Source organism: Nicotiana tabacum, chromosome 22, assembly GCF_000715075.1.
Source record: "Nicotiana tabacum cultivar K326 chromosome 22, ASM71507v2, whole genome shotgun sequence".
Lineage (NCBI taxonomy): Eukaryota > Viridiplantae > Streptophyta > Magnoliopsida > Solanales > Solanaceae > Nicotiana > Nicotiana tabacum.
In genome coordinates this window covers 197,446,350-197,470,608 of record NC_134101.1, presented here as the reverse complement: position 1 = coordinate 197,470,608, position 24,259 = coordinate 197,446,350, and the positions used below count along the sequence as shown (strand labels likewise).

The following is a 24,259-nucleotide window of genomic DNA, read 5'->3' as shown; positions in this document are numbered from 1 at the left end:
TGGTGCTTTGTTCAGCCTTGCTACCCTGAAGCTTTCCGGGTCCTGGTAGTTCTGATGGACCAATTATTGAGGCGTGCTCCTCGGCTCACGGCTTGTATAGAAGGGCTTTCCTCCCCCTCCTCCTCAAAAATGACACAACAATCCATATTATCATCTTCCAAAAACAAATTCCTCATCGCCGCCAGTGCTTCCTCTTCTCCCAACCCATATATGATATTGGCGGGCTGGAAAGTCTGTTCCAAGCGAGGTATTGGCTGCTCCAGTGGGTAGTAGGGACTGTGCCATGGTGGCAACCAGTGGTTGAATTCCTCCCAAGTGTATTCATATCCCAAACCGAAAGTGGTACCGTGTTTCTTCAACTTGATAGGCTTAGCGATTCCTTGGAGATTCTTGCCAAGTCCCTTTCCAGGTTCGTATCCACACCAATTCAGTATATCCCACCATTTGTCCTTGTCCACGGCGTTGACTCGCTCAATGTGATGGTAGGTTTCTCCGCCTATCTTCCTTCTTCCTCCGATTGCTGGGATGGTCTGGCGACTGTATATGGGATTGCTACTGTCGCCGTGAATAATTACCTCTTGCTGTTGCGCCCCCTTTTTCTCGCGAAATCGGGCTTGTGATATTTGGGAGGACAATTCGTTCCCTTTTGGGAATTGGGTTTTGGAATTTGAAGAGTCGCCACCTAATGATTAAGTGCATTAGGACACTAAGAAGGGTTTGAGTTTGAAGAACCAGAGTTTGGGTAAGGGCTAGAAATTATCTCGAGGGGAAGGTGTTAGACACCCCTCAAGATCCACTAGTGTGGTTCCCGACCATGTTACAATTGTGTCTTCACATAATCAAATAAACAATTAAGGGCTCAAGTAAGAAGGGGTTCACACATTATTGCAAGCAAATTGAAAGTTTGAAGAGAATAAAGAAAGCAAAAATTTTAAGGAAATAGTTCGGACAATAAAACAAGTTAAAAAGAAAGGGGGTCCTAGGTTTACAAACAATATAGATCACATCAATGCAATACCCGGTAATAACTCCTCAAAAGAGGGGTTACACGTGGTATTAGCGTACCGGTCATCATATCCATATCTACCCTTTCCCACACCGTTAAGGTATTAAGCGCAGAATAGTATCGTTACTTATTGCATGCTAGTACCCGCCCTAATCTTATCAGTCCCGGAGGCATTTGGGACTACTAATCCTAAAGGGGAGGGAGATTTGTCTTTTCAGAGTTTTAAAAGGATAAAATTCTAGGGCGACAATCAAACATATAAGGAAGGTATGGGAGAACACGTAACAGTTAAAGGGATCAAACACGCCTCCTCATTTAAAGAAACAAATTGGCTAGCATGACTTACAAGTACTGGTTATGGTCTGAATTAAATTAAAGCATAGGATAGGCTGATTCATCACATATTTCTCAGATGAGGAGTCCGAATTAGCCTTTCCTGGTTGTAATTTATCAAAGACTGATGCAGTTAATTACTTACCTAATGGTTTGCCTAAGTGAGACCTATAGACATGATATCTAACAGAGCTATATTGATTTTAAGGAAAGGTTTGCTGGTTTTATGAAAAGGATCTGCAGACTTTAAGATTGGTTTTAGATTCAAAACGGGACTGGTTCAGTTGATTCATTCCTATAAGCATGATCTCTAAGTGTCATTGGTTTTAAAAAAAGCTACATAAATGCAAGAACCCTATAGCCATGATATCTAGAATGGATTGGTTATTATTAAACCTAAGATTGTTTGCCTAATGGCGGGTATATGCAGAAGTGCAGAAAAACTTATAGGCATGTTTTCTATATGCAGAACCTATAGGCATAATCTCTAAGATGCAGAACTTATAAGCATTCTTTCTAAAATGCAGAAATGCAGGACTTATAGGCATGTTTTCTAAATGCAGTAATGCAGAAGTTATAAAGACTTATAGGCAGAGTTTCTAAATGCATGATGAAACAATCTTATAGGCAGAATTTCTAAATGCAGATATATAAATGAAAAATGTTGTGATTGCAGAAATAGAACCTAAAGCATGATATCTACCCCATATGCATAACATGAGAGACCCTCCCCCCATTCTTACTATACACCCCATAGTTATTTCAAAATATTACAGACCAGAATGAATCAAGAAAAAAAAGTAAAATTACATCAGAAGTTCCAGCTACATCTAAACAGCCTAATTCAGACTCGAAGTCCAACAATATGAGATGAACCAACTTCCAGGATCAGATTTCCAAAAGACTTTCTCATATTTGGAGTGTCTCAAAGTTCCCAAGAGTCTCAAAAGGACTCTGGGCAATGCTTACACCCCAAAACATTGCAGAATTAAGAACATAGTGCAGTGTGGAAATGTCAGCCCTCAGATGTCCAAGTTCAGAGGGAACTCAAGGTCCCCAAAGCAAGGCTCATAAGAGAGGGGCAGAACTTAAGAGTCTAAGAATAAGTGTAAGTGCACAGGGGGAAAGGAATCAGGGAGAGACATGGCAGGCTGGTGGTCATGCCCAGCAATTGGAATGTTGGCACACCCCCTAACCAACCTGCTAGCCAAACATTGAGAGTTAGGATCCATTATGGATCAGGTTATAGCCTAGGCAGTAACTAGGATACTGTCAGGTCAAGACCTTAACTCAGGCATATAGAAGGGAATAGAGGTAGGGATTCATAACAGAAACAGAAGCAAGGAAGAAAAATATTTAGCACAAATTACTGAACAAGAGCAGTAAAGTAAACAAAAGTCTGAAACTGTAGAGTGAATACATAGGGGTAAGGCAGAAAATTAAATAAGAGACATACCAGTTTCAAAGGAAAATAAGTAAGAAAACAGTAGCCTTGAGAGAGCCAAGTTGCAAACAAAGTAATTCCAAAAGATTTCAAGCAAAGCCAAGTATTGAATTCAAACAGTATTGCAAGACAATAAGTAATCAGAAGTGTTTTTGTTCGTGTGTATTTCTGTGCGTATTTCAGTGTGTATTTCAGTGTGTATTTCAATGTGTAAAGAGGGAAGACTAGGTCTTTATATAGTTTTGAAAACAAGTAATACATAGGCAAAGGATGCACAAACATGGAAATAGCAATCAATTAGTGTCAATTAAGACAACTGGAATCCTTTAATTAAAGAGTCTAGCTCAAACGGTTAGTCAAGACAGAATAAGGAAAGAAATTAGTTCAATGGGGCTAATTAGGGCAGAGAAACCACATAGTGCATAAACAAGGTCAAATACATAGTGGGTAATTAAGGAAAGTTGGAATAATAGTGTATTTATAAAGTAAAAATAGGGCATCAGTTCGAAAATCAATCAAGAGGATCCCGGATCCAATTGTAATCACAGGGAATCAAGGTAATAAAGGAAAGAATCATATAAGTATAGAAATAATTCAAACATTGGTACATAATTACAAAAGGAATACACGAGACCATGTATTTAAGGAAATTATCACAAGCATAGAATCTCTACACAAAAAGATCAAAATAAACAGCTAGTAGGGTAAAGGAGGTTCAATCGAAAAAAATCAGTAAGGAATCATTAGCCTTATTAAAGGGATTTCGGAATCAATCACTTGGTTGTGAAAACCCTTTGAAAGAGGAGTTTTTCTCCTATATAAAGCACCTAAACCAAACAAAAGAGTCGTTTACCCTAGAAAAGAGTTACTGAAAGTTTCAGGGTCACAAACAAAAGGATTCTAGTTTGATTACAGGCTCATAGTGAGTCTGCAAACCTAGGGTCCCAAAGTGGAACCCTAGTGCCACTTTAAAAAGAAAATCCCCAAATATTTAGGGTTTCAAATAGAATCATAGGTGAGAAATCAAAGTCACTGAGAGAGGCTTAGAAGCCCCTTTCAAAGGCTTGTGAGAGGCAAACATACACAAATGAATTCAGAAGAAAGAGAGGCTACGAGTTTTAAACAAAGTAGGTAAAAACATGCTTAGCATGAACATCAACAAAATTTAGTAAGATGAAACAAAATCAAAGAGCTCAAACTTAAACACATATAGCAAAGAATGAGGAACAACAAACCGAGTTAACATATGAGCATGAGAGTGACAAAAAGAACAGAAAGGTCTTTCATAATCAGAAAAGAAACAAAAGAGAGCAAACTCGAGCATAATAAGAAATAAACATACGAGTATAAACACACATAAAGAGAGAACAAAGGAGTCAGAAAACATTTAAAGAAACTTTCCAGAAATCCTAAAAATCGAATTTGAAAAGGAAATTTTGGGGAAAATCTTAAGACGTCAAGTAAAGACCAGGCATGGCACAGATCTAAGAAAAAAAGTAAGTATAGAACCTTAGACGGCTTAAAAACAATAGAGAAGACCCTAGAATGAGAAGGTCTTGAGGAAAGTCGGATCCTGTGTCGAAGAGACTCATATTGCTCGAATACGCCGGAAAATGGCCGGAGAGGCCATAGATCTTACAGATCTGAGATAAATCTAAAGAGAGCCATTGAAATCAACCTTCAAACCTTGAGTGGCTTAGGTTTAATGGTGAGAGAGAGTGAGCACAGGCCATCCATGGCCAGGAATGCCATGGATTCCGGTAGAAACATGACAGAAGTAGGTGGGAGTCGATTAGGGTTTTGGGGAGGGCTAGAGAGGATTTGGGAGATGAAGAGAGTTCAAAGGCGGCGTCTTTGATACAAATGAGTTAGGGTTAGGGGGTATGGGAATTAAAAAAGGAAAGAACGAATCACGACCGTTGATCAAAATGATCAACGGCCAGAATTAAAGAGGAGGTTGGGCGGGTCTGAAAACGGGTGAAGGGGTCGGGTTAAAATTGGAATTGGGTCGTTTTAAATTGGGTGGAATTGGGGATTAAATTGAGGTTAAAATGGAAATAGAAATGGCTATGTGTTAAATAGCCAATTTTCCCCTCTTTCATCTTATAAAAATAGTTAAAATGATTTTAAAACAAATTAAAAGCACTGAACATAGTTAATAATATATAAATATTAATCTACAAAAACTGGAAATGATTTTATAGTTGCAAAATGCTATCAATCGTAGAACAGGCTATAATTGCAATTATATGCAATTTAGTTTAAAAAATACCAAATAAATTTGTAAAAAATATGCAAAAATTATCTTAACTATATTTTGATATAAATATGGGAATAAAAATAAATTATTCACCAAAATTGATGATTTTGGGAATAATTATGGATTTTGTACTGCTAAAATGGATAGTAAATTGATTTAAAAACTCTTCAAAAGATTGGAAAAATACTAAAACACTTGGGTATGCTTATGTATGTATATATATGTTATTTTGAAAGCATTTTGTATATAAAAATACATAGGGAAAAATTGGGTATCAACAGGAGTCTCTCTCCATTCTCTCTTGTAGTTACAGCCCTTCCGTATTTACTTTAATTTAGACATTCTGGAGTTAGAGCACTATGTAGTATCCTTAGCATGTGATTTTATGAGATTCCGGGTTTTGGGAAGTTGTTCAGTTTTTGAGATCTTGTATTAGTATATGCCGAACGGCATCTTAAACGCTTCTATATTCGTTTATCTTCAGTTTTTATTAGTTTTCCGCATTTTATTTTCTTTTTCCACAATTGTTAGGCTTATCTAGTCGTAGAGACTAAGTGGTGTCACGACAGTTCACGGAGAGCAAACTTGGGTCATGACATCTGCAAACTTTATTCCTTGCAATTCCTATACCTTTTGGGCATTTCTCTAGGTTTCTTTTGTTAGGAATTTTTGTACTCTATTCATGTATTATTTTGTTCTTTGATTACCTCTAATAGCACTATTATTCAGTGCTGTTCCAACAAATTGAATATCTTTTATCAATTGGTATTTCCAACTTTTCACCTGATCACTGGTACCGTGTCAAAGAAGGGTTCCTTGTGACCCTGTGAAAAATGGGATTAATATACAAAATTCAAGGTGTGATCTGGTAAAATGTTCATTGAAGCCTTAAAGAACTCCTTAGCCACAACTCATACATAACCATATAAAAGGCATCAAAATCTACAGGGGACATATGCCACTGGAAGTGTTTTCTCCCCTTCAGAACATTGCTATGCAACATCAAGTACTCCTGCTGAGTTATGCCTTGAAGGATTTTCTTCAATAAAGGGATGTCTAACGTGGCAACGATGACTGAAAAATGCTTCCAATCTAATATGTCTGCAAATGGAAGATCATAATGGTTCGCAATGATCACAGGTACACAGCCATAGAACAAGGCATCAGCAACGCGAGCGGTGTTCACTTCATAGCCTTTGACATGAAGGCAGAATTTGCTATCAAGTAGTTCTTCGGTATAAGATCTTTCAAGGCGACCAAAGTGCACAAAGATGTCAGAATCATTTCCCCACCACTCTAGAAGCTTTTCACGTACAGGAGAATTTATTGTTCCAGCAAAAAATCCTAGCTTTTTCCTGAAAACATTCAATAAAATGAGTATATTGATCTCTACACAAGAAGAAGCCCCCCACATGGCAAATAAAGATCTGAACAATATATTCATCCAAAAGCTTCTCTAACAGTGCAAGTGATTATTATCTAAGATAGTGAAATCTAATAATTTTTACTGACGGCAAAACCAACAGAAAAAAAAGAAACACTATCAAAGAAGTTTCCGGTGAGTGGTAAACAGCTGAAACCTTCGTCCATGAGCTTCCTATCTAGTAGCTACACGGCACCATATTCATATATACACATTTTCAGGTCAGGAGTTCTTACTGGTGGTCACTAGAGCTTCAACGTTCTTTAGTCTAGCTTGAAGCATACAGCTTAACACAGTCAACTGAATGTATAAAGGGCAAGTTAAAGGAAACCTTCTCAAGCTTGGATTAGCCCCCTCCCCCCTTCTTTTTGTCTTCCGTTACCTTTTTTCACTGTGTGTACAGAATCACACTTCTTCAAACAATATGAAGACGGCTATAACAATATCGGAGAACTACCAGCCGACTCAAACTGCTTGCTCATCTACCAAAGGTTGCTAGGAGGAACAGCCTCTTGCATACACCACAACAAATCAATTGTACCTTGTTGAATGGAATCCTCGAGCAGAAGGAGAAAAGAGGAAAGTATGAAGAAACCAGGTGCGACATACAAGCGAAACAGTGCTAGCCAGGAGCAGAACAAAGAAGCGGCACTTACCACTGACCAAGTTCTGAGTAAATCTTTCTCTCATCAAACAATTTACAAATGAGTTGGTGATTGTTTAAACCATCCCATAAGATATTTGAACTGCTTAGTCAAGAACAGGAATACCGAACTTAACCAAGAGACAACAAAGGTAAATCAAAAGGGAAAATAAATTGGAGTACCTAACAACGCGTCTTCACAGACCAAGAACTACGAGATCACCCCTTTCATTCTTCCCTTCTTTTGTCCGTCCACGAGGCTGTAAAAAGAAAGAAAGGGGCGGCTATCTAGCGGGAGTTGTTTTGGTCAGTGTTGTCTAAGGCGCGCTTAAGCCCTAAAGCGAGGCTCAAAACATATTGAGCACTTCGTCTCGCTTTGCGGGCGCTTCAGTGTTGCATCAAGGCTCCAAGGCATACTTTCCTAGCCAATGAGTGTAATCCTAAAAATGCAATACTGAACAATTGATATTTCACTTTATCGTTATTTTTTCTTCAATTTTTTTGTCCATATATTTGTTATTCATGCTTATAATTATTGGTCTTGGACTACATATATATATTTTTACTTTTTCCTCCAGTTGCACCTTTTTTTATTAAAGCCCTCGCTTTATTTGCGCTTTGCGCTTAAAGCCCCAACGGACCTTAGGGCTTTTTTGCGCTTTTCGCCTTTGATAACATTGGTTTTGGTTGTAATTCTTTTATGATGTACTTAATAACACGTCTCTGTTCAATAATTTCCACATTTAAGATTCTTATCTTCTCTTTTACCTAAGCCATTGTATTCTCATTTACAGCCAACTACAGAGTTTAGAAAATCTCTTAACAGTAAAATTTGCCCTTTGTCTCATCTGACTCTCATATCTACTCTATTTTCCCCATGAATCTCACCTCCACTGCTCCATCTTTCTTCCACAGCTACATTCTTGTCAAAGATATCTGACATTTATCATTCAGAAAAATAGTGCTTATCTGGTGGCAGCAGTGTGTATGGAGATTCCATTACAAAGCATTTGGGTGATGGTGCAGGGCCAACAATGTCACCAGGATTCTTTGTGCACTTGTGTCAAATAGGCAGGACCATGGACACAAGTATCACTACCTCTAATGAGTTCTGCAAAATACACTTAAACTTTCTATAAATTGGTCCCCCTATGTTCGATATCCTTACAGGTTCAGCGAACTATCCAAGTCCAAGTAATATATGGGAATAGTCACAATAACTGATGAAACGAATATCCCTTTAGGCTCTGGTGGGAAGTCCAGACCTAACTAGTTTCTTTAATATGTAGTAGAGATATTTCGTACTAATATGCAGACACCAAGTGGTCGCCGACCCTGAATGAAAATCTAAAAGACCAAAAGGAATAACCAAAAAGTCTTTACAACATAGACCATATTTAACCACGGAATTGGAATTAAGAATCTAAAAAGGTTAAACCTATAAAAACATCTAGTTGGCAAATGGATTTGATTACCTCAAAGTTTTATGAACAGGCTCCCGTACAAGACACGTCAATTTGCAGGTTTCACATGAGGTATACAATCTATTACGATTTAATATGCACATGGGAGCACAGAAGAAAGGCATATGATGAATGCCAAAAAAAGCTTTCCAAAGGATGGGCATATGATGAATGCCAGTAAAAGCTTTCCAAGATACACGAGAAGATAAACAAAATTATCTTGTAAGATTCCATGTGCTTATCAATAGACAGGTCATAATTTGGAAATTAACCCCAGCTAAGTAGTCCGATTTCTGAAATACATGCAGTAAAATAAGCTAATACAATTCAAAAAGACTCAACTGACCTTTTATAAGGTGCAAGATTTGGTTCACTTCCTAGCCTTGGCCAAATCTGGGGCAAGGATGCATCTTTATGTGGAATATATGCTGATACGAAATAACTTGAAGAACACACAACTTGGATCGCGTTAATCTTAACATCAATTGCTTTCTCCATGGCAAAACGACCAATGGAATGACAGGCAACATAGAAATGGTCAGCCCCGTTGGAGTAGTTCCAGTAAGGGTACTTATGACTAATATTGAAGATGTAGCTTTTTATGAAGTCTTTAATACCATCAATCCCCACTCGTGGATCATGCCGCAATCGTGCAATTGAGAAAGGTAGAAAGAAAAGATCTGCACTGGAAGGATCCTTTGTTGTGAAGTGGCTAGTCACAAGAACTTTCTTGAAGTAACTTTCACTAGCATAGTTTCCGCCTGGCTCAAAATCAACAGCCAAGAGTACATTGGAAAAGGGATCAGCCTTTTGGTGAGGATAAACATATATCTTCAAGCTCTTATTCATTTCTTTGTAGTCGTTCATAAAGGTATCTCTGTCATGGAATACCGCGTTGTCATTAACATACTTTCCTGAAAATAAAAGCCAACTATTTCTAGATCCAGAAAATAAGGGACAAAGCTCAGACAAGACAGTAATCAGGGCTATAACACCCTGCCAAAATGCCAATCAGGACAGAATATTATTGGGCTGCAGGCAATTAAATTTGCAGTAAATAATATAGCATTCACATACATAGTTACTTCAGATAATAAACTGACTAAAAATCATACTTATCAGAAAATAACCACGGCAGTTATCGATATGGCAAAGAGTTACAACTTATAGAAGGCCAAAATGACATAGCTGGAATCCACAATTATATTACACTACTATCTATTTCATAGTTCAAAGATACACTGGGCCGAAGATACTGGTTTAGCCATGTATGAATGACTTCTAAATATAGGAAAACCAATGGACAACTGGAACAAAATTAAGCTGGTATATCAACCTACAGCCTGTGGTTAATCAACATAAATACGACAGGCTACAACAAGATCAGAATCACCCCAACGGTGGGATAATCTTGAAATGTCTCCTTTTCTCAGTCCCAAACAGGAAAACTGGAAAACAGCTAATGCGACCCCAACTCCCAAGGTGGTAGTAACTCATACGACATGCCTCCAAGCTGGGAAGGGTTACTTATAACAATTTCAAGCATGTCAAAGTAAGAAAAAGACTGCACTCCAGGTCTAATAAAGTATAAAATATTAACCTAGAACTGCAAACCGGGAATTGATGTGAAGACCTTTCACCAGAGACCTCGAAAACAAAAATGTTTGGTGCCAAAGTTTTATATTACATAGAAATAATTTTTCCCATAGTTTCTTGCACTCCCCTCAGAATAATAAAGAAAAAGAAGAATAAAAATTGAGAGAACAACTAGGTTTAGATGATAGAAGGCACCTTAAGAGAAAATAATGACTCTGCAACTTTTCCTGTTTCATCTATTTAGATACCTTTCCAAAGTAAGCATGCCAAACTTAAGATTCAGATTATTATATTCATACTTCATTTTCGAGGTGAAAAAGCAAGAAGCAAAAGAGAATGAAGTGAAATCTCCAAAAAGTTAAATCTTTTATTTTCATTTCATCTACCGTATCCTTCTATGCATATGCTTAAACATTGTCCATTTACTAATTGGACATCATTTCTCTGAAACCTTTTACTTTCATTTAAATTTATTTTTTTCCTTCTTTAGATGTTATAAGCATTCACTAAGGGTGGATCCAAATCACCAACTCACTGAATAAATCAAACAATCAACTGAAATAGCTTCTAATGCGTCTAACGTGCCAAATGATGAACTTGGAAACCTATGTCGTTGAATGTACGAGATTCCCAGTTCTAAATAACTACGTCCTTTAAGCATCATCATGTGCCCAGTACCATTAAATCAAAGAATAAAGCATTATTCTTTAAGCATCAAATCAAATCGTTGAACATACGAGGTTCCCAAATGATGAACTCGGAAAGCAAATCATTGAACTGTACAAGGTTCTTAATTCTAAATAGGTAAGTCCTTTAAGTATCATCATGTGGCATTAATTCAATGAATAAAGCATATGATCCTTTAGAACAAAACTCAATCTTCACACAGTCCCTGGTATCAAAAACCTCGAGCAGTAAACTTAGTGTAGCAAATTCAGCAATTCTTTTAAGTTCTCAATGCAAAGTGCTAAAGAATAAACATCCTAACAACATAGCCACTTCCTAAAATCCTCTCTCCCTGCTACAGTTTTTGGCCCTTCTACCTTTTTCATGTTCACATTTGGTCAATTAGAATTTAATTCGAGGATAGAAAATAATATATTGTATTATATTTTTTCGGGCAAAGAACAGTACAACCCTAGCCAACCCCAAATGGTCATGCAACTCGCCAATCGGTTTAGGGAAAACCGGCCGGCCCTTTAACTCATACTGAACAATCTCTTACATTAGACCTTCTTCATAATGGAAATTGGAATACTAGTTTCCTCTCCTTTGAACTCCCCGCAGATATCTCACTTCTCATCCATAATACTTAATTTAATTCCACTTCCTCATGCACAGATGCCTTCTGTTGGTTTCCGAACAATATAGGCTCCTTTTCTCCTAAATCCACTTATCAATTATATCTTAACACCCGTTGCAACCTTCCTTCTAATCCACCTGATGTCTAATGGGTTTGGTCCCTCCATATCCCACCTAAAATTCAAACTTTTCTTTGGCTACTACGTCTTAATCGGCTATCCACTGCTCCATATCTTTCCTTTATTAATATGCTTCCCCACCCTTTCTGTCATTCCTGTCCTAATAAAATTGAATCCCTCCAACACTTATTCTTTGAATGCATCAATTCTCATACTGTATGGAACTTCTTCCCTATTAACTTGCACGCAGCATCTTTCTCTGAATAGCTTAAAGATCAGTGTACATGCACCCATCAGTCATTCATCTACCGTGGAATTGAAGTTCCTACAGCTCAACTTGTCCCTTTCATTCTGGCACGTTCGGACTACTCGCAACCATAACCTCTTCCACAATTTATGCAACACTGCCTCTGTTCCATGTGATAGAATTTCACTATCTAACAGCAACCCCTGCCTTATCTCACATCTCGACTGCTCGGTATATTAAATGGCACCCACCCATGCCACATTTCCTTAAATTAAATATTGATGGTGCCTTTAACTCCACCACCAAAGCTGCGGGTGCTGCGGGAGTGTTTCGAGACCACCAATGTCGATGGATCCGAGGTTTCTCTACTCACCTCATTTGCTCATCCGCACTTGAAGCAGAACTACATGCTTTGTTGATAGGATTGCAAATTGCTCAGGACTTTCACTTCTACCCACTACAGATAGAAACAGATCCCTAGGTTATTGATGACACAGCTGCGACAGCCGGAACTTAAGCATATATATCGCGAAGCAAACGATGTAGCGGATCTCCTGACAAAACATGGCATGACCTTAGCTCCTTGTACTGGCCAACACCGTTGTCATCCACTACATTACGAAGAACCTCCGCATTATGTTTTACTTGATTTCAATAATGGCTGTTCAAACATTTGTATAAGAAGAGCAGTCCCCTTATGTACAAACTATACTACCTGTCTTTCTTAGCTTTTAATAATATTTCTGTTTTAGCAAAAGAAAAAAAAAACATTTTTCCATTTTATGTAATGTTGTTTGACTGGGCACCAGTTTAATAAGTAAATAAAAGATTTTTTTTCACAGGTATTTGTGTGTCAAAAAATATATATCATTATAAAATAAGAAGTTGAAAGTCAAATTGTTTCTAAATGTAGAAGTAATCTTTTTTAGAAGGAAAAATTACTCTTTTTGGGACAGACTGTAAAGTAAATTACATCACATAAAATTGGGGCTGAGGAATTAACTAATAGTAAAATTTTACGAAGTCAACGATTTTAAATTCTTTTCTTATCTTACCATTCAATTCCATATGCCTCTGGCTCTGAACATTTCCAATTCCCCCAGTACCAAAACTTTGCATAGAGCCAAGAAATGAAATGTTGACCGGTTTATGGGAGGTGGAGTTAAAGGATGAAAAATCAGAAGAACGAGTGAATGTGAGATGGGTTTGGTGGGAATGAGTGAAGAATTTGGAAATGAAGGAAATGTAGAAGAGAATTAAGAGAGAGGTGACGAGAGCTAAGGCTGTGGGTATGAAAAAGAAGAAGGATTGTGGTGAGTTTGAGTCACGACGGTGTGTGAGAATTTTCAGCATTATCGACAATGGAGTACTCGCCATTCAAGCTGCTGCCTGCTTCTTCAACAGTAAGTGCACATTCCGAGATGTATTGCAGGATGTAGGTGGAAGCATAAATGATGAATAGTTGCGGTACAAGTATTTATGGGTACAGTCACTTAAAATGCTGTTTTTTTTTTCTCTGACAAGTAGCAATGTCAACTGGAAATGACGCATAAATTCCTCGTTACATTCTTTCCCAGGCTAAAGTACAAATAAATCCCATATGTTTTGACAGTATCCAAACGGACCTTTGAATAGTTTTTGGAAAACAAATGAATTAATAAAACACATTAGAGAAAAAAGTTCCGAAAAATTGAGAAACTACTCCAGAGGTACTGTTTAGTTTCTGCAAACACAAATAGTATTTGGGTAAAAAGAATTTTGAAAACGATGAAACAGATTTTGTAAAAGAAATTGTCTAAACACTTTGCTTTTCTTCTTCTTCTTCCCTTTGTATGGTTAGAATTTAATTTTTTAATAAGAACATCACAATTTCTTTTTTTTGTTTTTGAAGTCATAAAGTTCTTAAATTATGTTTTGGTTTAATAGATGTTATTTTCTAATAATGCCAATATATGTTGTGTGGTTTAAGTAGATTTTTTTTTTTTTGAGTATATCTGACTATTAAGTCAATTGTCCAAATTAATTTTCTCAAAAATACCAAACTTTAAATTTTAATCTTTCCACCCCAATTTATGTGTCATACTTTTCTTTTCAATTTATTAAAAAAAATCATACTTCCATATTTAAAAATAATCTAACTTTAAACTTCTCATGTTATGCTTGCTACGATGATTCATAGCCACATTATTTTTATGGCTTATTTTTTACCGCAAGTTTCAAAAGTTTTTATTATTTTATTAAGTTTTTTGCATAATCAAATATTGCCATATAAATTGGGACTAAGGGAGTATCACTTTGCATGTTTATCATGTGTTTGTGTGTTACAAAAATAACAATAACAACAATCGTGCCTCAATCTCAAATAAATTGGGTCTCAAATAAATTAGAGTCGGCTATATAAATTTTCACGGGCTATATTTCTCCAATTAAAATTCTTCTCAAATGAGCATTATACAAAATAAATATAAAACATATTAGTAGGTCTCTATATTTTCTATTGTTATAAAAATCTCTAGTATGGCATAAGACTCCTAGAAAGTATATGATCTAAAGCAAAAATACTCGCATGACTAGAATATATGTTCAATTAATTGGTATCACTTATATAAATTAACTTCCTTCATTGTCTCCTACTTCTCGCTAAATCTGCATGAATTCCAATATAACATATATTCCCTCTGGTCTACTTTAACGATTTTTAATTGTTTTCACACATACTAAGAAATTCATCTTTTAACATTAATTAACAAGACCATATTAATCTTTATTATTGCCATGACCCAAAAACCATCATCCGGGCGTGATGGCGCCAAACTTACTTGCTAGGCAAGCCAGGCATAAGAAAAGGCGAACAAGATAATGGAATTAACGAAAATAATACAAATCTAAAGTCAAATGTCATAAATAAATTGCGTCAATACAAAAAAAATTTCGGAACTGGCAATACAGAGTCATAAGCTCTACAACAGAAGCACAATTCTGAAAATACAAAATGAAAATATTGTCTGAATAATAATAACAGTAACTAAAATGGAAAGGGACGTTAATGACTGTATTCTGAATGCAACTCTACCTCGTCTCTCGGCAGCTCATAGCAAACACGGTACAGAGTATAATATAAGTACAAGCGACCCCATATACTCAACAAGTATCATAACTAACCTCAGTGGCATAATAGTGGACTAATGATACTTACTAATAACCTATTCAGTTCATGAATTTCGCAGGTACACAGCAATGGTACCATCTAATCATAAAAAATACATAAAAATCACATCGGTGCACAAAGAGATAGTGTGTCAAGTCCTGCATGAGTTAACAACCCAGTATATAGAGAAGATATGCATATATGATCAAGTCTCGTGTGCACATGTAGACTTATATAGAAGATATGTATCATACTTGATGATAGGCTATAATTACGTATTTTAGTCACTTATTGCACTATAATTTATCGCACTTTAATTGAGTATGAGCTTTAATCGGTAGTATTTTGCATTACGTATTTTATGCCTTGTAGGAGTAATTCCAAGCTATATATATGTTACGAAATGAAATCGAGCTATTTGTAGCTTTGAAGTCTGAGTAAAAGCCCAAGGTATTAAGCCGGGATCGCGTTCGGGGAACGGTAACCACATCCGGATGTCAAAAACCAAGGAAAAAGTTCACTCTAAGAATCCACCACAGCCGCGGCGCATGGGCAGCACGTGGCGCGTCGTGGCTGCCTATTTTCTGTTGTTGCCAATTTTGCATGCTCTCTGATAAAGTCCACTACCACACCGTATGGCGCATCTCCGCATGCAGTGCGCCTGTGCAATTTTTACAAAGTCCTAATCCTATTTCGCGTAGGAAAAGGATTTTCGTCTAGGTCCGACCCTACTTGGTATAAATATATGTAAAAATGGTATTGTTGAGACTTTTTACATACTTTAGACCTAGGGACACACGAGAGCATTTGGGAGCAAGGATATCTCAGATTTCTTCATCGGTTCTTAGTATTTTCAATTATCCAACACTTATAAATTTTTTTGATACTATTATGAGTGGCTAAAACCCATAGTTCTGGGTTGTGATTTAGCCATGAATATTGTTGATTGAATTTGACTTAACCTTGATTATAATTCACTAATATATGATTGTTTCTTCAATTCTGTGATAAATTGCTTAATTGTCTGACCAGCAGTTAGGTTCTATTTACTATCTATGTTATGCTTGGGAAAGCCATATTTTGATTAGAGAAGAATTGAAGAGAGCACGATCTTAAATCTGGGAGGAGGTTGGATTTGTGGTTATGATAGGAATATACCTATTCACAATGTTTAATTAAATATCGTAATTTTAATGCATTCTTAATAGATTGATTTTAGAGGAATATAGGCGTTAATCTATAGGTGAGTAGTATTTTGGGAGAGGCTATGAGAGCAATTGTTCAATTATTTAGCAACCATGGGTGAATTGTATGAAAGGTAGAGTTAACTAGGACACAATAGGATTGGTAAATTGATCACAACCCTGGAATATTTGTCTCTACTAAATACACAATAATCATTTTACTGCTTGATAATTTAGTTACTACTTAGAATTATTGTGTAGTATAATTACACTCTTGAACTCGAATTTGCTCGAATAAATAGCAATCTTAGTGAATTTAGTGGGTAGTTGATACAAGTTTCTATGGGTTCGACACTCAACTTATCATTTTATTACTTGTGCGACCATGTATACTTGTGTGTGCGTTAGGGAGCAATAAGTTTTTGGCGCCGATGCCGGGACTTGAATATTGACTACTTTCTAGTTTTTGCTTTCATTGTTTATTTCGTCAAGTCTAATGTTACTTGATTGTTGCTCTAATATCGGGAACTTTGATTGAATGCGCAGGGTCAGAAGCCAGGATAAACTTCAAGACTTTGACCCCGAACCTGAGAGAACATTTCGTAGGAGGTTGAGGGAAGCAAGGGACACAAATAATCTTCAGGCACTTGTTCAATTTCCTATGAACATGGCAGAGGAGAACATATGGTTGTTCAGGAGGTGGAGATGCCCAACATTGCTAATGTCACCTCCAACATTGTGAATCACATAATCAACTGGGCATTTTGAGCTAAAACAGAGCATGATCCAGCTACTACATGCAAATGAGCAGTTTATGGGCCTTCCACACGAGGATCCACAATAGCATAGCCTAAATGTCTTGGAGATCAGTGATACTTATATCACTAATGGATTCACTCCAAACGATATGAGGCTCACACATTTCCCGTTCTCTTTGTTGGGCGAAGCAAAGCGATGGATGAAAGTAGACCCGGCTAATTCTATTACATCATGGAATGATCTAGCAGGAAACTTTTGGCAAGGTTCTTCCCTTCAGGCAAAACTACAAAGATCATAAGTGAAATAGTTGCCTTCAAATAGAAAGTGGGGGAGTCTTTATAATCAGCTTGTGAGAGGTTCGAAGGGCTGCTCAGAGACTATCCCCATCACAATTAGACAAACGAAGTGTTAGTTCACACTTTTATAGAAGGGCTACATCCTGAAACAAAAATTGTGGTAGATGTTGCAGCTGGAGGCCAAGTGTTGGAGAAAAGCTGTGATGAGATATATGTGTTATTGAACAAATTCTCCAAAAGCAATCCTGATTGGCAAGAATATATGGGCAGACACACAGTGCAAAAATCTGCAGGGGTTCTCGAGTTAGATGTCATCTCGGCATTATTAGCGCAGATTTCCACATTGACCAACCAAGTCAATCAGATGACCTTAGTTATTAACAAGCAACAAGCCCAGCCAGTGCAACAGGTTCAACTATTTTGTGAAGTATATGGAGAGGGTCATGCGAGTGACTTATGCCCAACTAACCTAGAGTATGTCTGTTTTGTGGGTAATGCAAATAGGGGCCAGACAAACTAGTATGGGAACACTTACAATCCCAACTGGAGGAACCATCCAAACTTCTCTTGGGGTGGAAACCAAGGTGCTCAGAATCAATATAGGCCACAAGCACCTCATAATATATATCACCTCAGGCTGAGCAACATGCAAACTCAACAAGGGGTGAAATTCAAAAATAACCAAATTTACAACTGGTCGTTCAAAAATAGCTCAATTTCAAAAGTAATCGAAATTTAGCCACTTTTCATATAAAGATAAATCTGATCGAAAATACTGTTCAAAACCCGGAAAATACGCCAGTATATTATGCTGGAGTTCCAGCATAAGTATACTTGAACTCCAGCATATTATACTGGAGTTCCAAAATAAGGATGCTGGAACTCCAGCATAATATGATGGAGTTCCATCATAAGTACACTAGAACTCCAGCATAATATACTGGAGTTCCAGCAAGTATACCGATCCAGCATAATATACTAGAGTTTGGAGCACCGGTGCTCTAGTCTCCAGTATATTATACTGGAGCTAGCAAAGTATACTAGTCCATGATAATATGCTGGAGTTCATACACAGGTGCACCGAGCTCCAGTATATTATACTGGAGGTCATTGTTGCGGCAAAATAGTGGCTATTTTTTATTGACTTGGTAAACGCTGGCTATTTTTGAATGACCAGTCCGAAGACTGGCTATACCGTGCTATTTTTACCTCAACAAGTCACCTTGAGGAGATGATGAAGAAATTAATGGCTGATCAGCAGGCCCAAGCCATAACAATGAGAAATTTGGAGCGACAGTTGGGACAACTTGCTAGTGCCCGAAATACTCGACCAATTGGAGCTCTTCCAAGCGATACTGAGGCTAATCCTAAGGCATCTATTAATGTTGTGTCATTGAGGAATGGGAGACAGTTAGAAGAATTCCATTCAAAAAAGAGATAACAAGTGAACTTTAATGATAAGTTGACCACAATAGAGTCAGAATTAGAAAAATCAAATGAGTCAGAGAAGCCAGCTAAAGAGGCGGTGGCTAGGCAACCCCCACCATTAGTTACGAGTCCACCACTTCTGTTCCCTCAAAGATTGCAGAAAGTGAAGGATAATGCCGCCTATAAAAAGTTTCTTGATTAAGTAGGTACAAATCAATATTCCATTGGTAGATATCCTGCAAGAAGTGCCCAAATATGCAAAATACATCAAGGACATAGTGGCAAATAAAAGGAGGTTGACCGAGTTCGAAACCATGGCACTGACTGAAGAATGTAGCTCTAGAATCCTAAGCAAGCTACTCAGAAATTGAAGCATCCGGGTAGTTTCACTATCCAAATATCGATTGGTAAGCATGCAGTCAGCTGAGCTTTATGTGATCTTGAGCGAGCATCAATTTGATGCTACTATCTATGTTCAGACAGTTGGGTTTGGTTGATCTGTGCCCAACAACGGCAATCTTACAGTTGGTTGATCGCTCTCTTGCTCATCCTGAAGGAGTGATTGAAGATGTGTTAGTTCAAGTGGGTTCTTTCATATTCCATACTGATTTAATTGTCTTGGACTACAAGCCTAATCAAGAAGTCCCATTTATTTTGGGGCATCTATTCTTAGCCACGGGACGAGATATTATTGATGTATGCAAAGGAAAGATGATGATAAGAGTCAATGATCGAGTGGAGGTATTCAATGTGTATAAAACACTCAGATTGCCAGCCCACTATGAAGAGCTATCCATCAATTATGTGGTGGAAAGTGATTCTACATCATTGGTGCCTTATATGAGCCCCATAGATCCTCTTGAACGAGCTTTGATTGGGGATGAAGAAGATAGTGAAGATGAAATGGTGGGAGAAATTGAGCAAGTACTTGACATGTCTTGCAGTTATGTCCATGGGTTTGGGAGATTTGAGGAGTTGGACACGCCTGTCACTCTGACCCCCTCCTAAGCCATCTATTGAAGAAGCTCCAAAGCTAGAACTAAAGCCCCTTCCAGCTCATCTGCGCTATGCTTATTTGAGGAACTCTAAGACATTGCTAGTGGTTATCTCATCCAGCCTGACTAATGTACAAGAAGAAAAATTGCTCAGAGTCTTCGCAAGCATAAAAAGCCTATTGGGTGGACAAGTGCTGACATCAAAAGAATCAGTCCATCATTTTACATGCATAAAATCTTTCTGGAAGATGGACACCACCCCAGTGTTGAGCAAAAAGGAGATTAAATCTCATTGTGAAAGAGGCCGTGAAGAAGGAAGTAATTAAGTGGCTTGGAGCAGGTATCAACTTTCCTATCTCTAATAGCAACTGGGTAAGCCAGTGCAATGTGTGCTCAAAAATGGGGGATGACTATGGTAGAGAATGAGAAAAATGAGCTAAATCCTACTCACACCGTGACGAGGTGGAGAGTTTGTATTGATTATAGAAAGATCAACAAAGCAACCCGCAAGAACCACTTCCCACTTTTATTCATTGACCAAATGTTAGATTGGCGGGGCATGAATATTATTGCTTCCTTGATGGTTATTCGGGGTACAACTAGATTGTCATATGCCCAGAAGATTAGGAGAAGACCACTTTTACTTGTCCTTATGGCACTTTCGCCTTCAAGCGCATGCCATTTGGTCTTTGTAATGCACCAACTACTTTCCAAAGATGCATGATGACTATTTTTATCGATATGATAGAAAAAATTGTGGAAGTCTTTATGGATGATTTTTCAGTCTTTGGAGCTTCTTATAATGTCTGTTTGAAGAATTTGAGCAAGGTGTTAGCCCGTTGTGAAGAAACAAATCTAGTGTTGAATTGGGAAAAGTGTCATTTTATGGTGCAGGAAGGCATCGTGTTGGGTCACAGAGTGTCTAGAAATGTCATTGAAGTTGATAAGGTGAAGGTGGAGGCAGTTGAAAAATTACCTCCACCCATTTCTGTGAAGGATGTCCGGAGCTTCTTAGGACATGCAAGGTTCTATTGGCGCTTTATAAAGGATTTAGAGGTGTCAATATGGGTCGGGCCGGGCTAGCTCAGCCCAGCCCATGTGGGCTTTAGCAATTGACGGGTTGGGCTGGGCTAGTCCACCATTTTGATGGGCCTTATAATGGTCAGCCCACCCCAGCCCTATGTGGGCCGCGGGCCTCCACGGGATGGTCCATCATTTTTAAAAATATAATTTTATATTTTTTCTTTAAGTTATGACCTAAAAAAAGATAATTATTTAAAAGTTAAAAAATATCTTATTGGAAAAAATTCACAAAACTTAATAACTTTTTATATTGTTCCAATATATCACAATAAATACTAAAAAAAATAAAATACGAGACTATATTTCATTCACTAAAAGTCAAAACTTAAAACAAACTATTCAAGAGAACGTTCATGATGCTTATGAGATATCCAACACATCATCTTCATCAAACACATTTGAATCCGCTTGTGACAAGGTTGTCTAACATCTTCACTTTTATCTACAATTCATATGCAATATTAATTAGTTAAATATTAAAAAGAATTAAATCTTAAAAATTAATAATATTTAAATTCACATAAAAAATATTACCAGTTTGAGTACGGGAAAACCTGTGCAGCCCATTTCGAGTAGTAACAAGTGTTTGGACATTTTCATAATGAATGCAACTTCTGTACTTTGTAAGAACATGCCACCAATGCTAAATGTTGATTCTGATGGTACAACTATAATAAGAATGCTAAGTACATCACACACCATCATTGAAAGATCGGGATATTTTCTAGAATGGTCCTTCCAATACATGACAACATCATCTCTTGAAACTTCTCAAGATCAAGTTTTGGTTCCTCTTAGTAAAGATCCAATTCCGACTTTCCATCTCTAAAGGCAGTATACTTTTTATTTTTATATATTTTAAATAAATATTTTATTAGGCCCACGGGCTGACCCGATTCAGCCTCAATCAAGCCTCACGGGCCACGGCCTTACTCAGGCCGGGCTTAAAAGCTTCGTTTTTAAATGGGCTCCAAAAATTCTAGCCCAAACCTGCTAAATCACGGGTTGGGCTGGGCTAGCCCAACGGACCAAGCCCATATTGACGGCTCTAAAGGATTTTTAAAAAATTGCTATTCCTTTGTGTAGGTTTCTTGAAAAGGATGTAACTTTCAATTTTGATGACGCCTGCCTGAAGGCATTTGAAGAGCTCAAAAAGAAGTTGGTGGTTGCTCCCATTATTGCAGCACCGGATTGGTCCTTAACATTTAAACTTATGTGTGATGCAGGTGACCATACTATTGGGGTAGTGTTAGGCTAGAGGAAGGACAAGGTGTTTTATTCTATCTACTATGCGAGTAAGACTTTTGATGATGCACAACTGAATTACACCATCACTAAAAAGGAGTTGTTAGCCGTTGTGTGGGCCTTTGAGAAGTTTCGGGCATACTTGGTGGGAACAAAAGTCATAATCCATATCGATCATGCAACAATCAGGTATCATTTTACAAAAAAAGAATCTAAGGCTAGATTGATGCGTTGGTTTTTGTTGTTGCAGGAATTTGATGTAGAAATACGAGATCGAAAGGTCACAAAGAACCAAGTAGTTGACCATCTATCAAGGCTGAAAAATCATGACCACATGGAGGAGGGTGAAGAAATTAAAGAGGCATTTCCTGATGAGCAACTTTTTGCTATCACCCAAGACCCCCCCCCCATAGTACGCGGACTATGTGAACTATCTTGTGAGTAAAGAAGTTTTTACATGATGTGAACTTCTACTACTGGGATGAGCCATACTTTTTCAAGCAATGTGCTGATCAGTTTATGAGGAGATGCATTCTAGAAAAGGAGGTGGAATTAGTGTTGTATGATTGTCATGCATCACCTTATGAGGGCCATCATGGAGGCAATAGAACAACTACAAAGGTATTACAATCCGGGTTCTTTTGGCCAGCATTATTCAAGAATACTCATGTATTTGTTAAGAAGTGTGACCAGTGTCAAAGAACAAGAACAATCACATAGAGACATGAGATGCCTTTGAATAAAATCCTAGAGGTTGAGATTTTTGATGTGTGGGGGATAGATTTTATAGGACCATTCCCATTGTCCAGAGGAAACAAATACATCTTTCTAGCAGTTGACTATGTGTCAAAATGGGTAGAGGCAATTGCATTGCCAAAAGTGATGTCATGGTGGTAGCTGCGTTTGTAAAAAAGAACATATTCTCGAGGTTTGGGACTCTACGTGCCTTGATTAGTGATGAAGGTACACATTATTGCAATTGATTGTTGATAACCTTCTGGCTAAATATGGAGTTTACCATAGAGTTGCTACAGCATATCATCCTCAAACAAGTGGACAAGCGGAGGTGTCTAAAAGAGAAATAAAGCAAATCTTAAAGAAGACGGTGAGTGTGAAAAGGAAGGATTGGGATACAAAGTTAGATGATGCCTTGTGGGCATATAGAACTGCATACAAAATTCCAATTGGGACGTCGCCGTATAAGCTTGTTTATGGGAAGGCATGTAACTTTCCGGTTGAACTTGAACACAAAGCATATTGGGCCATTAAAAAGTTGAATATAGACCTTGAAGCCGCGGGTGAGAAGAGACTCTTGCAGTTGAATGGGTTAGATGAGTTCAGGCTGCACTCTTATGAAAATGCTAAGCTATACAAAGAGAAAACGAAAAGATAGCATGACAAACGTATCAAGACACGTCACTTCGAGTCAGGCCAACAGGTATTATTGTTCATTTCTAGGCTCAAGTTATTCCCTGGGAATTAAAATGGTGATGGCCAGGCCCATTTGAGGTGGTGAGAGTCACGCCTTATGGTACAATTGAGCTGCGTGCTTTAAATGGTGAAAGGAAATTTTTAGTGAATGGACAAAGAGTCAAGCACTATTGGGGAGGAATAATTTATCGTGAGAAGACCAATGTTGTACCCGCTGATAAGTAAGCGAGGCCCTTGTCGTGCCGCGACGTTAAATCAGGCGCTTGTTGGAAGGCAACCCAGCTTTACTACTTTCTTTTATTTTTATTTTTATTATATTATTTTTGTAATGTTTGTTTTGATTTTTTAGGATTATAGCATAGAAGTCATTGGAAGGGGTGTGCAAAAGCAAGCTAGATGGTGAGAGCTAAGTGTGGGGTGCCCACATAAAGATAACAATCAGGAGAAGTCTGAGTATCTCTGAGCTACTAATTCTTTGGCCTTTGGCCTACCAGGGAGTCTCTTTGACCCTCTGTTATTTATAGCGTGCATTGAGGACATTACATAATTTTATGTGTAGGGTGAGAAGATTGTCTGGGTGATTTTCTGTGCTATCTTAGCTTAGTTGTAGTACTCGTTCTTAGTGTAGTAGTTTTTGTTAAAAATATAAAAAGTAAAAGAAAAAAGAAAAAAAAAAGAAAAAATCAAAAAAATCAAAAAATTAGGACTTTTACCGACGATGGATCTCCTAGACAGTTTTATTGAGGGATTTAAGTCTAAAGAGAAAGGACAAAAATATTTTCTTTGTAGGTAGTGTAGCAATTCCCCCTTGGTTTTTCTTTGTGTCTCGGTTCTTTTTCAAGGGTTTTGTTTGA

At 37.6% G+C, this 24,259-nt stretch overlaps 2 protein-coding genes across 3 annotated transcripts; one reads left to right on the top strand and one right to left on the bottom strand.

The window, feature by feature from the left end:
• Nucleotides 1-5,814: 5,814 nt before the first annotated feature.
• Nucleotides 5,815-13,518, bottom strand: LOC107804477 (putative glycosyltransferase At5g03795). Of its 2 annotated transcripts, none has more exons than XM_016628382.2 (3): nucleotides 12,892-13,518; nucleotides 8,919-9,486; nucleotides 5,815-6,398 (listed from the first exon to the last, which is right to left on the bottom strand). In XM_016628382.2, exons 1-3 carry the CDS (start codon nucleotides 13,211-13,213, stop codon nucleotides 5,921-5,923), a joined length of 1,368 nt encoding a protein of 455 aa, XP_016483868.1. In that variant the 5' UTR covers nucleotides 13,214-13,518; the 3' UTR covers nucleotides 5,815-5,920. The 2 variants fall into 2 exon arrangements, with proteins under 2 accessions (XP_016483868.1, XP_075101107.1); XM_075245006.1 differs by having other exon boundaries at nucleotides 8,919-9,568; nucleotides 12,892-13,014.
• A 4,951-nt stretch (nucleotides 13,519-18,469) lies between these two features.
• On the top strand, nucleotides 18,470-23,367 carry LOC142176216 (uncharacterized). Its single transcript, XM_075243339.1, has 4 exons — nucleotides 18,470-18,633; nucleotides 19,131-19,607; nucleotides 21,816-21,955; nucleotides 22,988-23,367. The coding sequence occupies exons 1-4, from the start codon at nucleotides 18,470-18,472 to the stop codon at nucleotides 23,365-23,367; spliced, it is 1,161 nt and encodes a 386-aa protein (XP_075099440.1).
• Nucleotides 23,368-24,259: the final 892 nt, after the last annotated feature.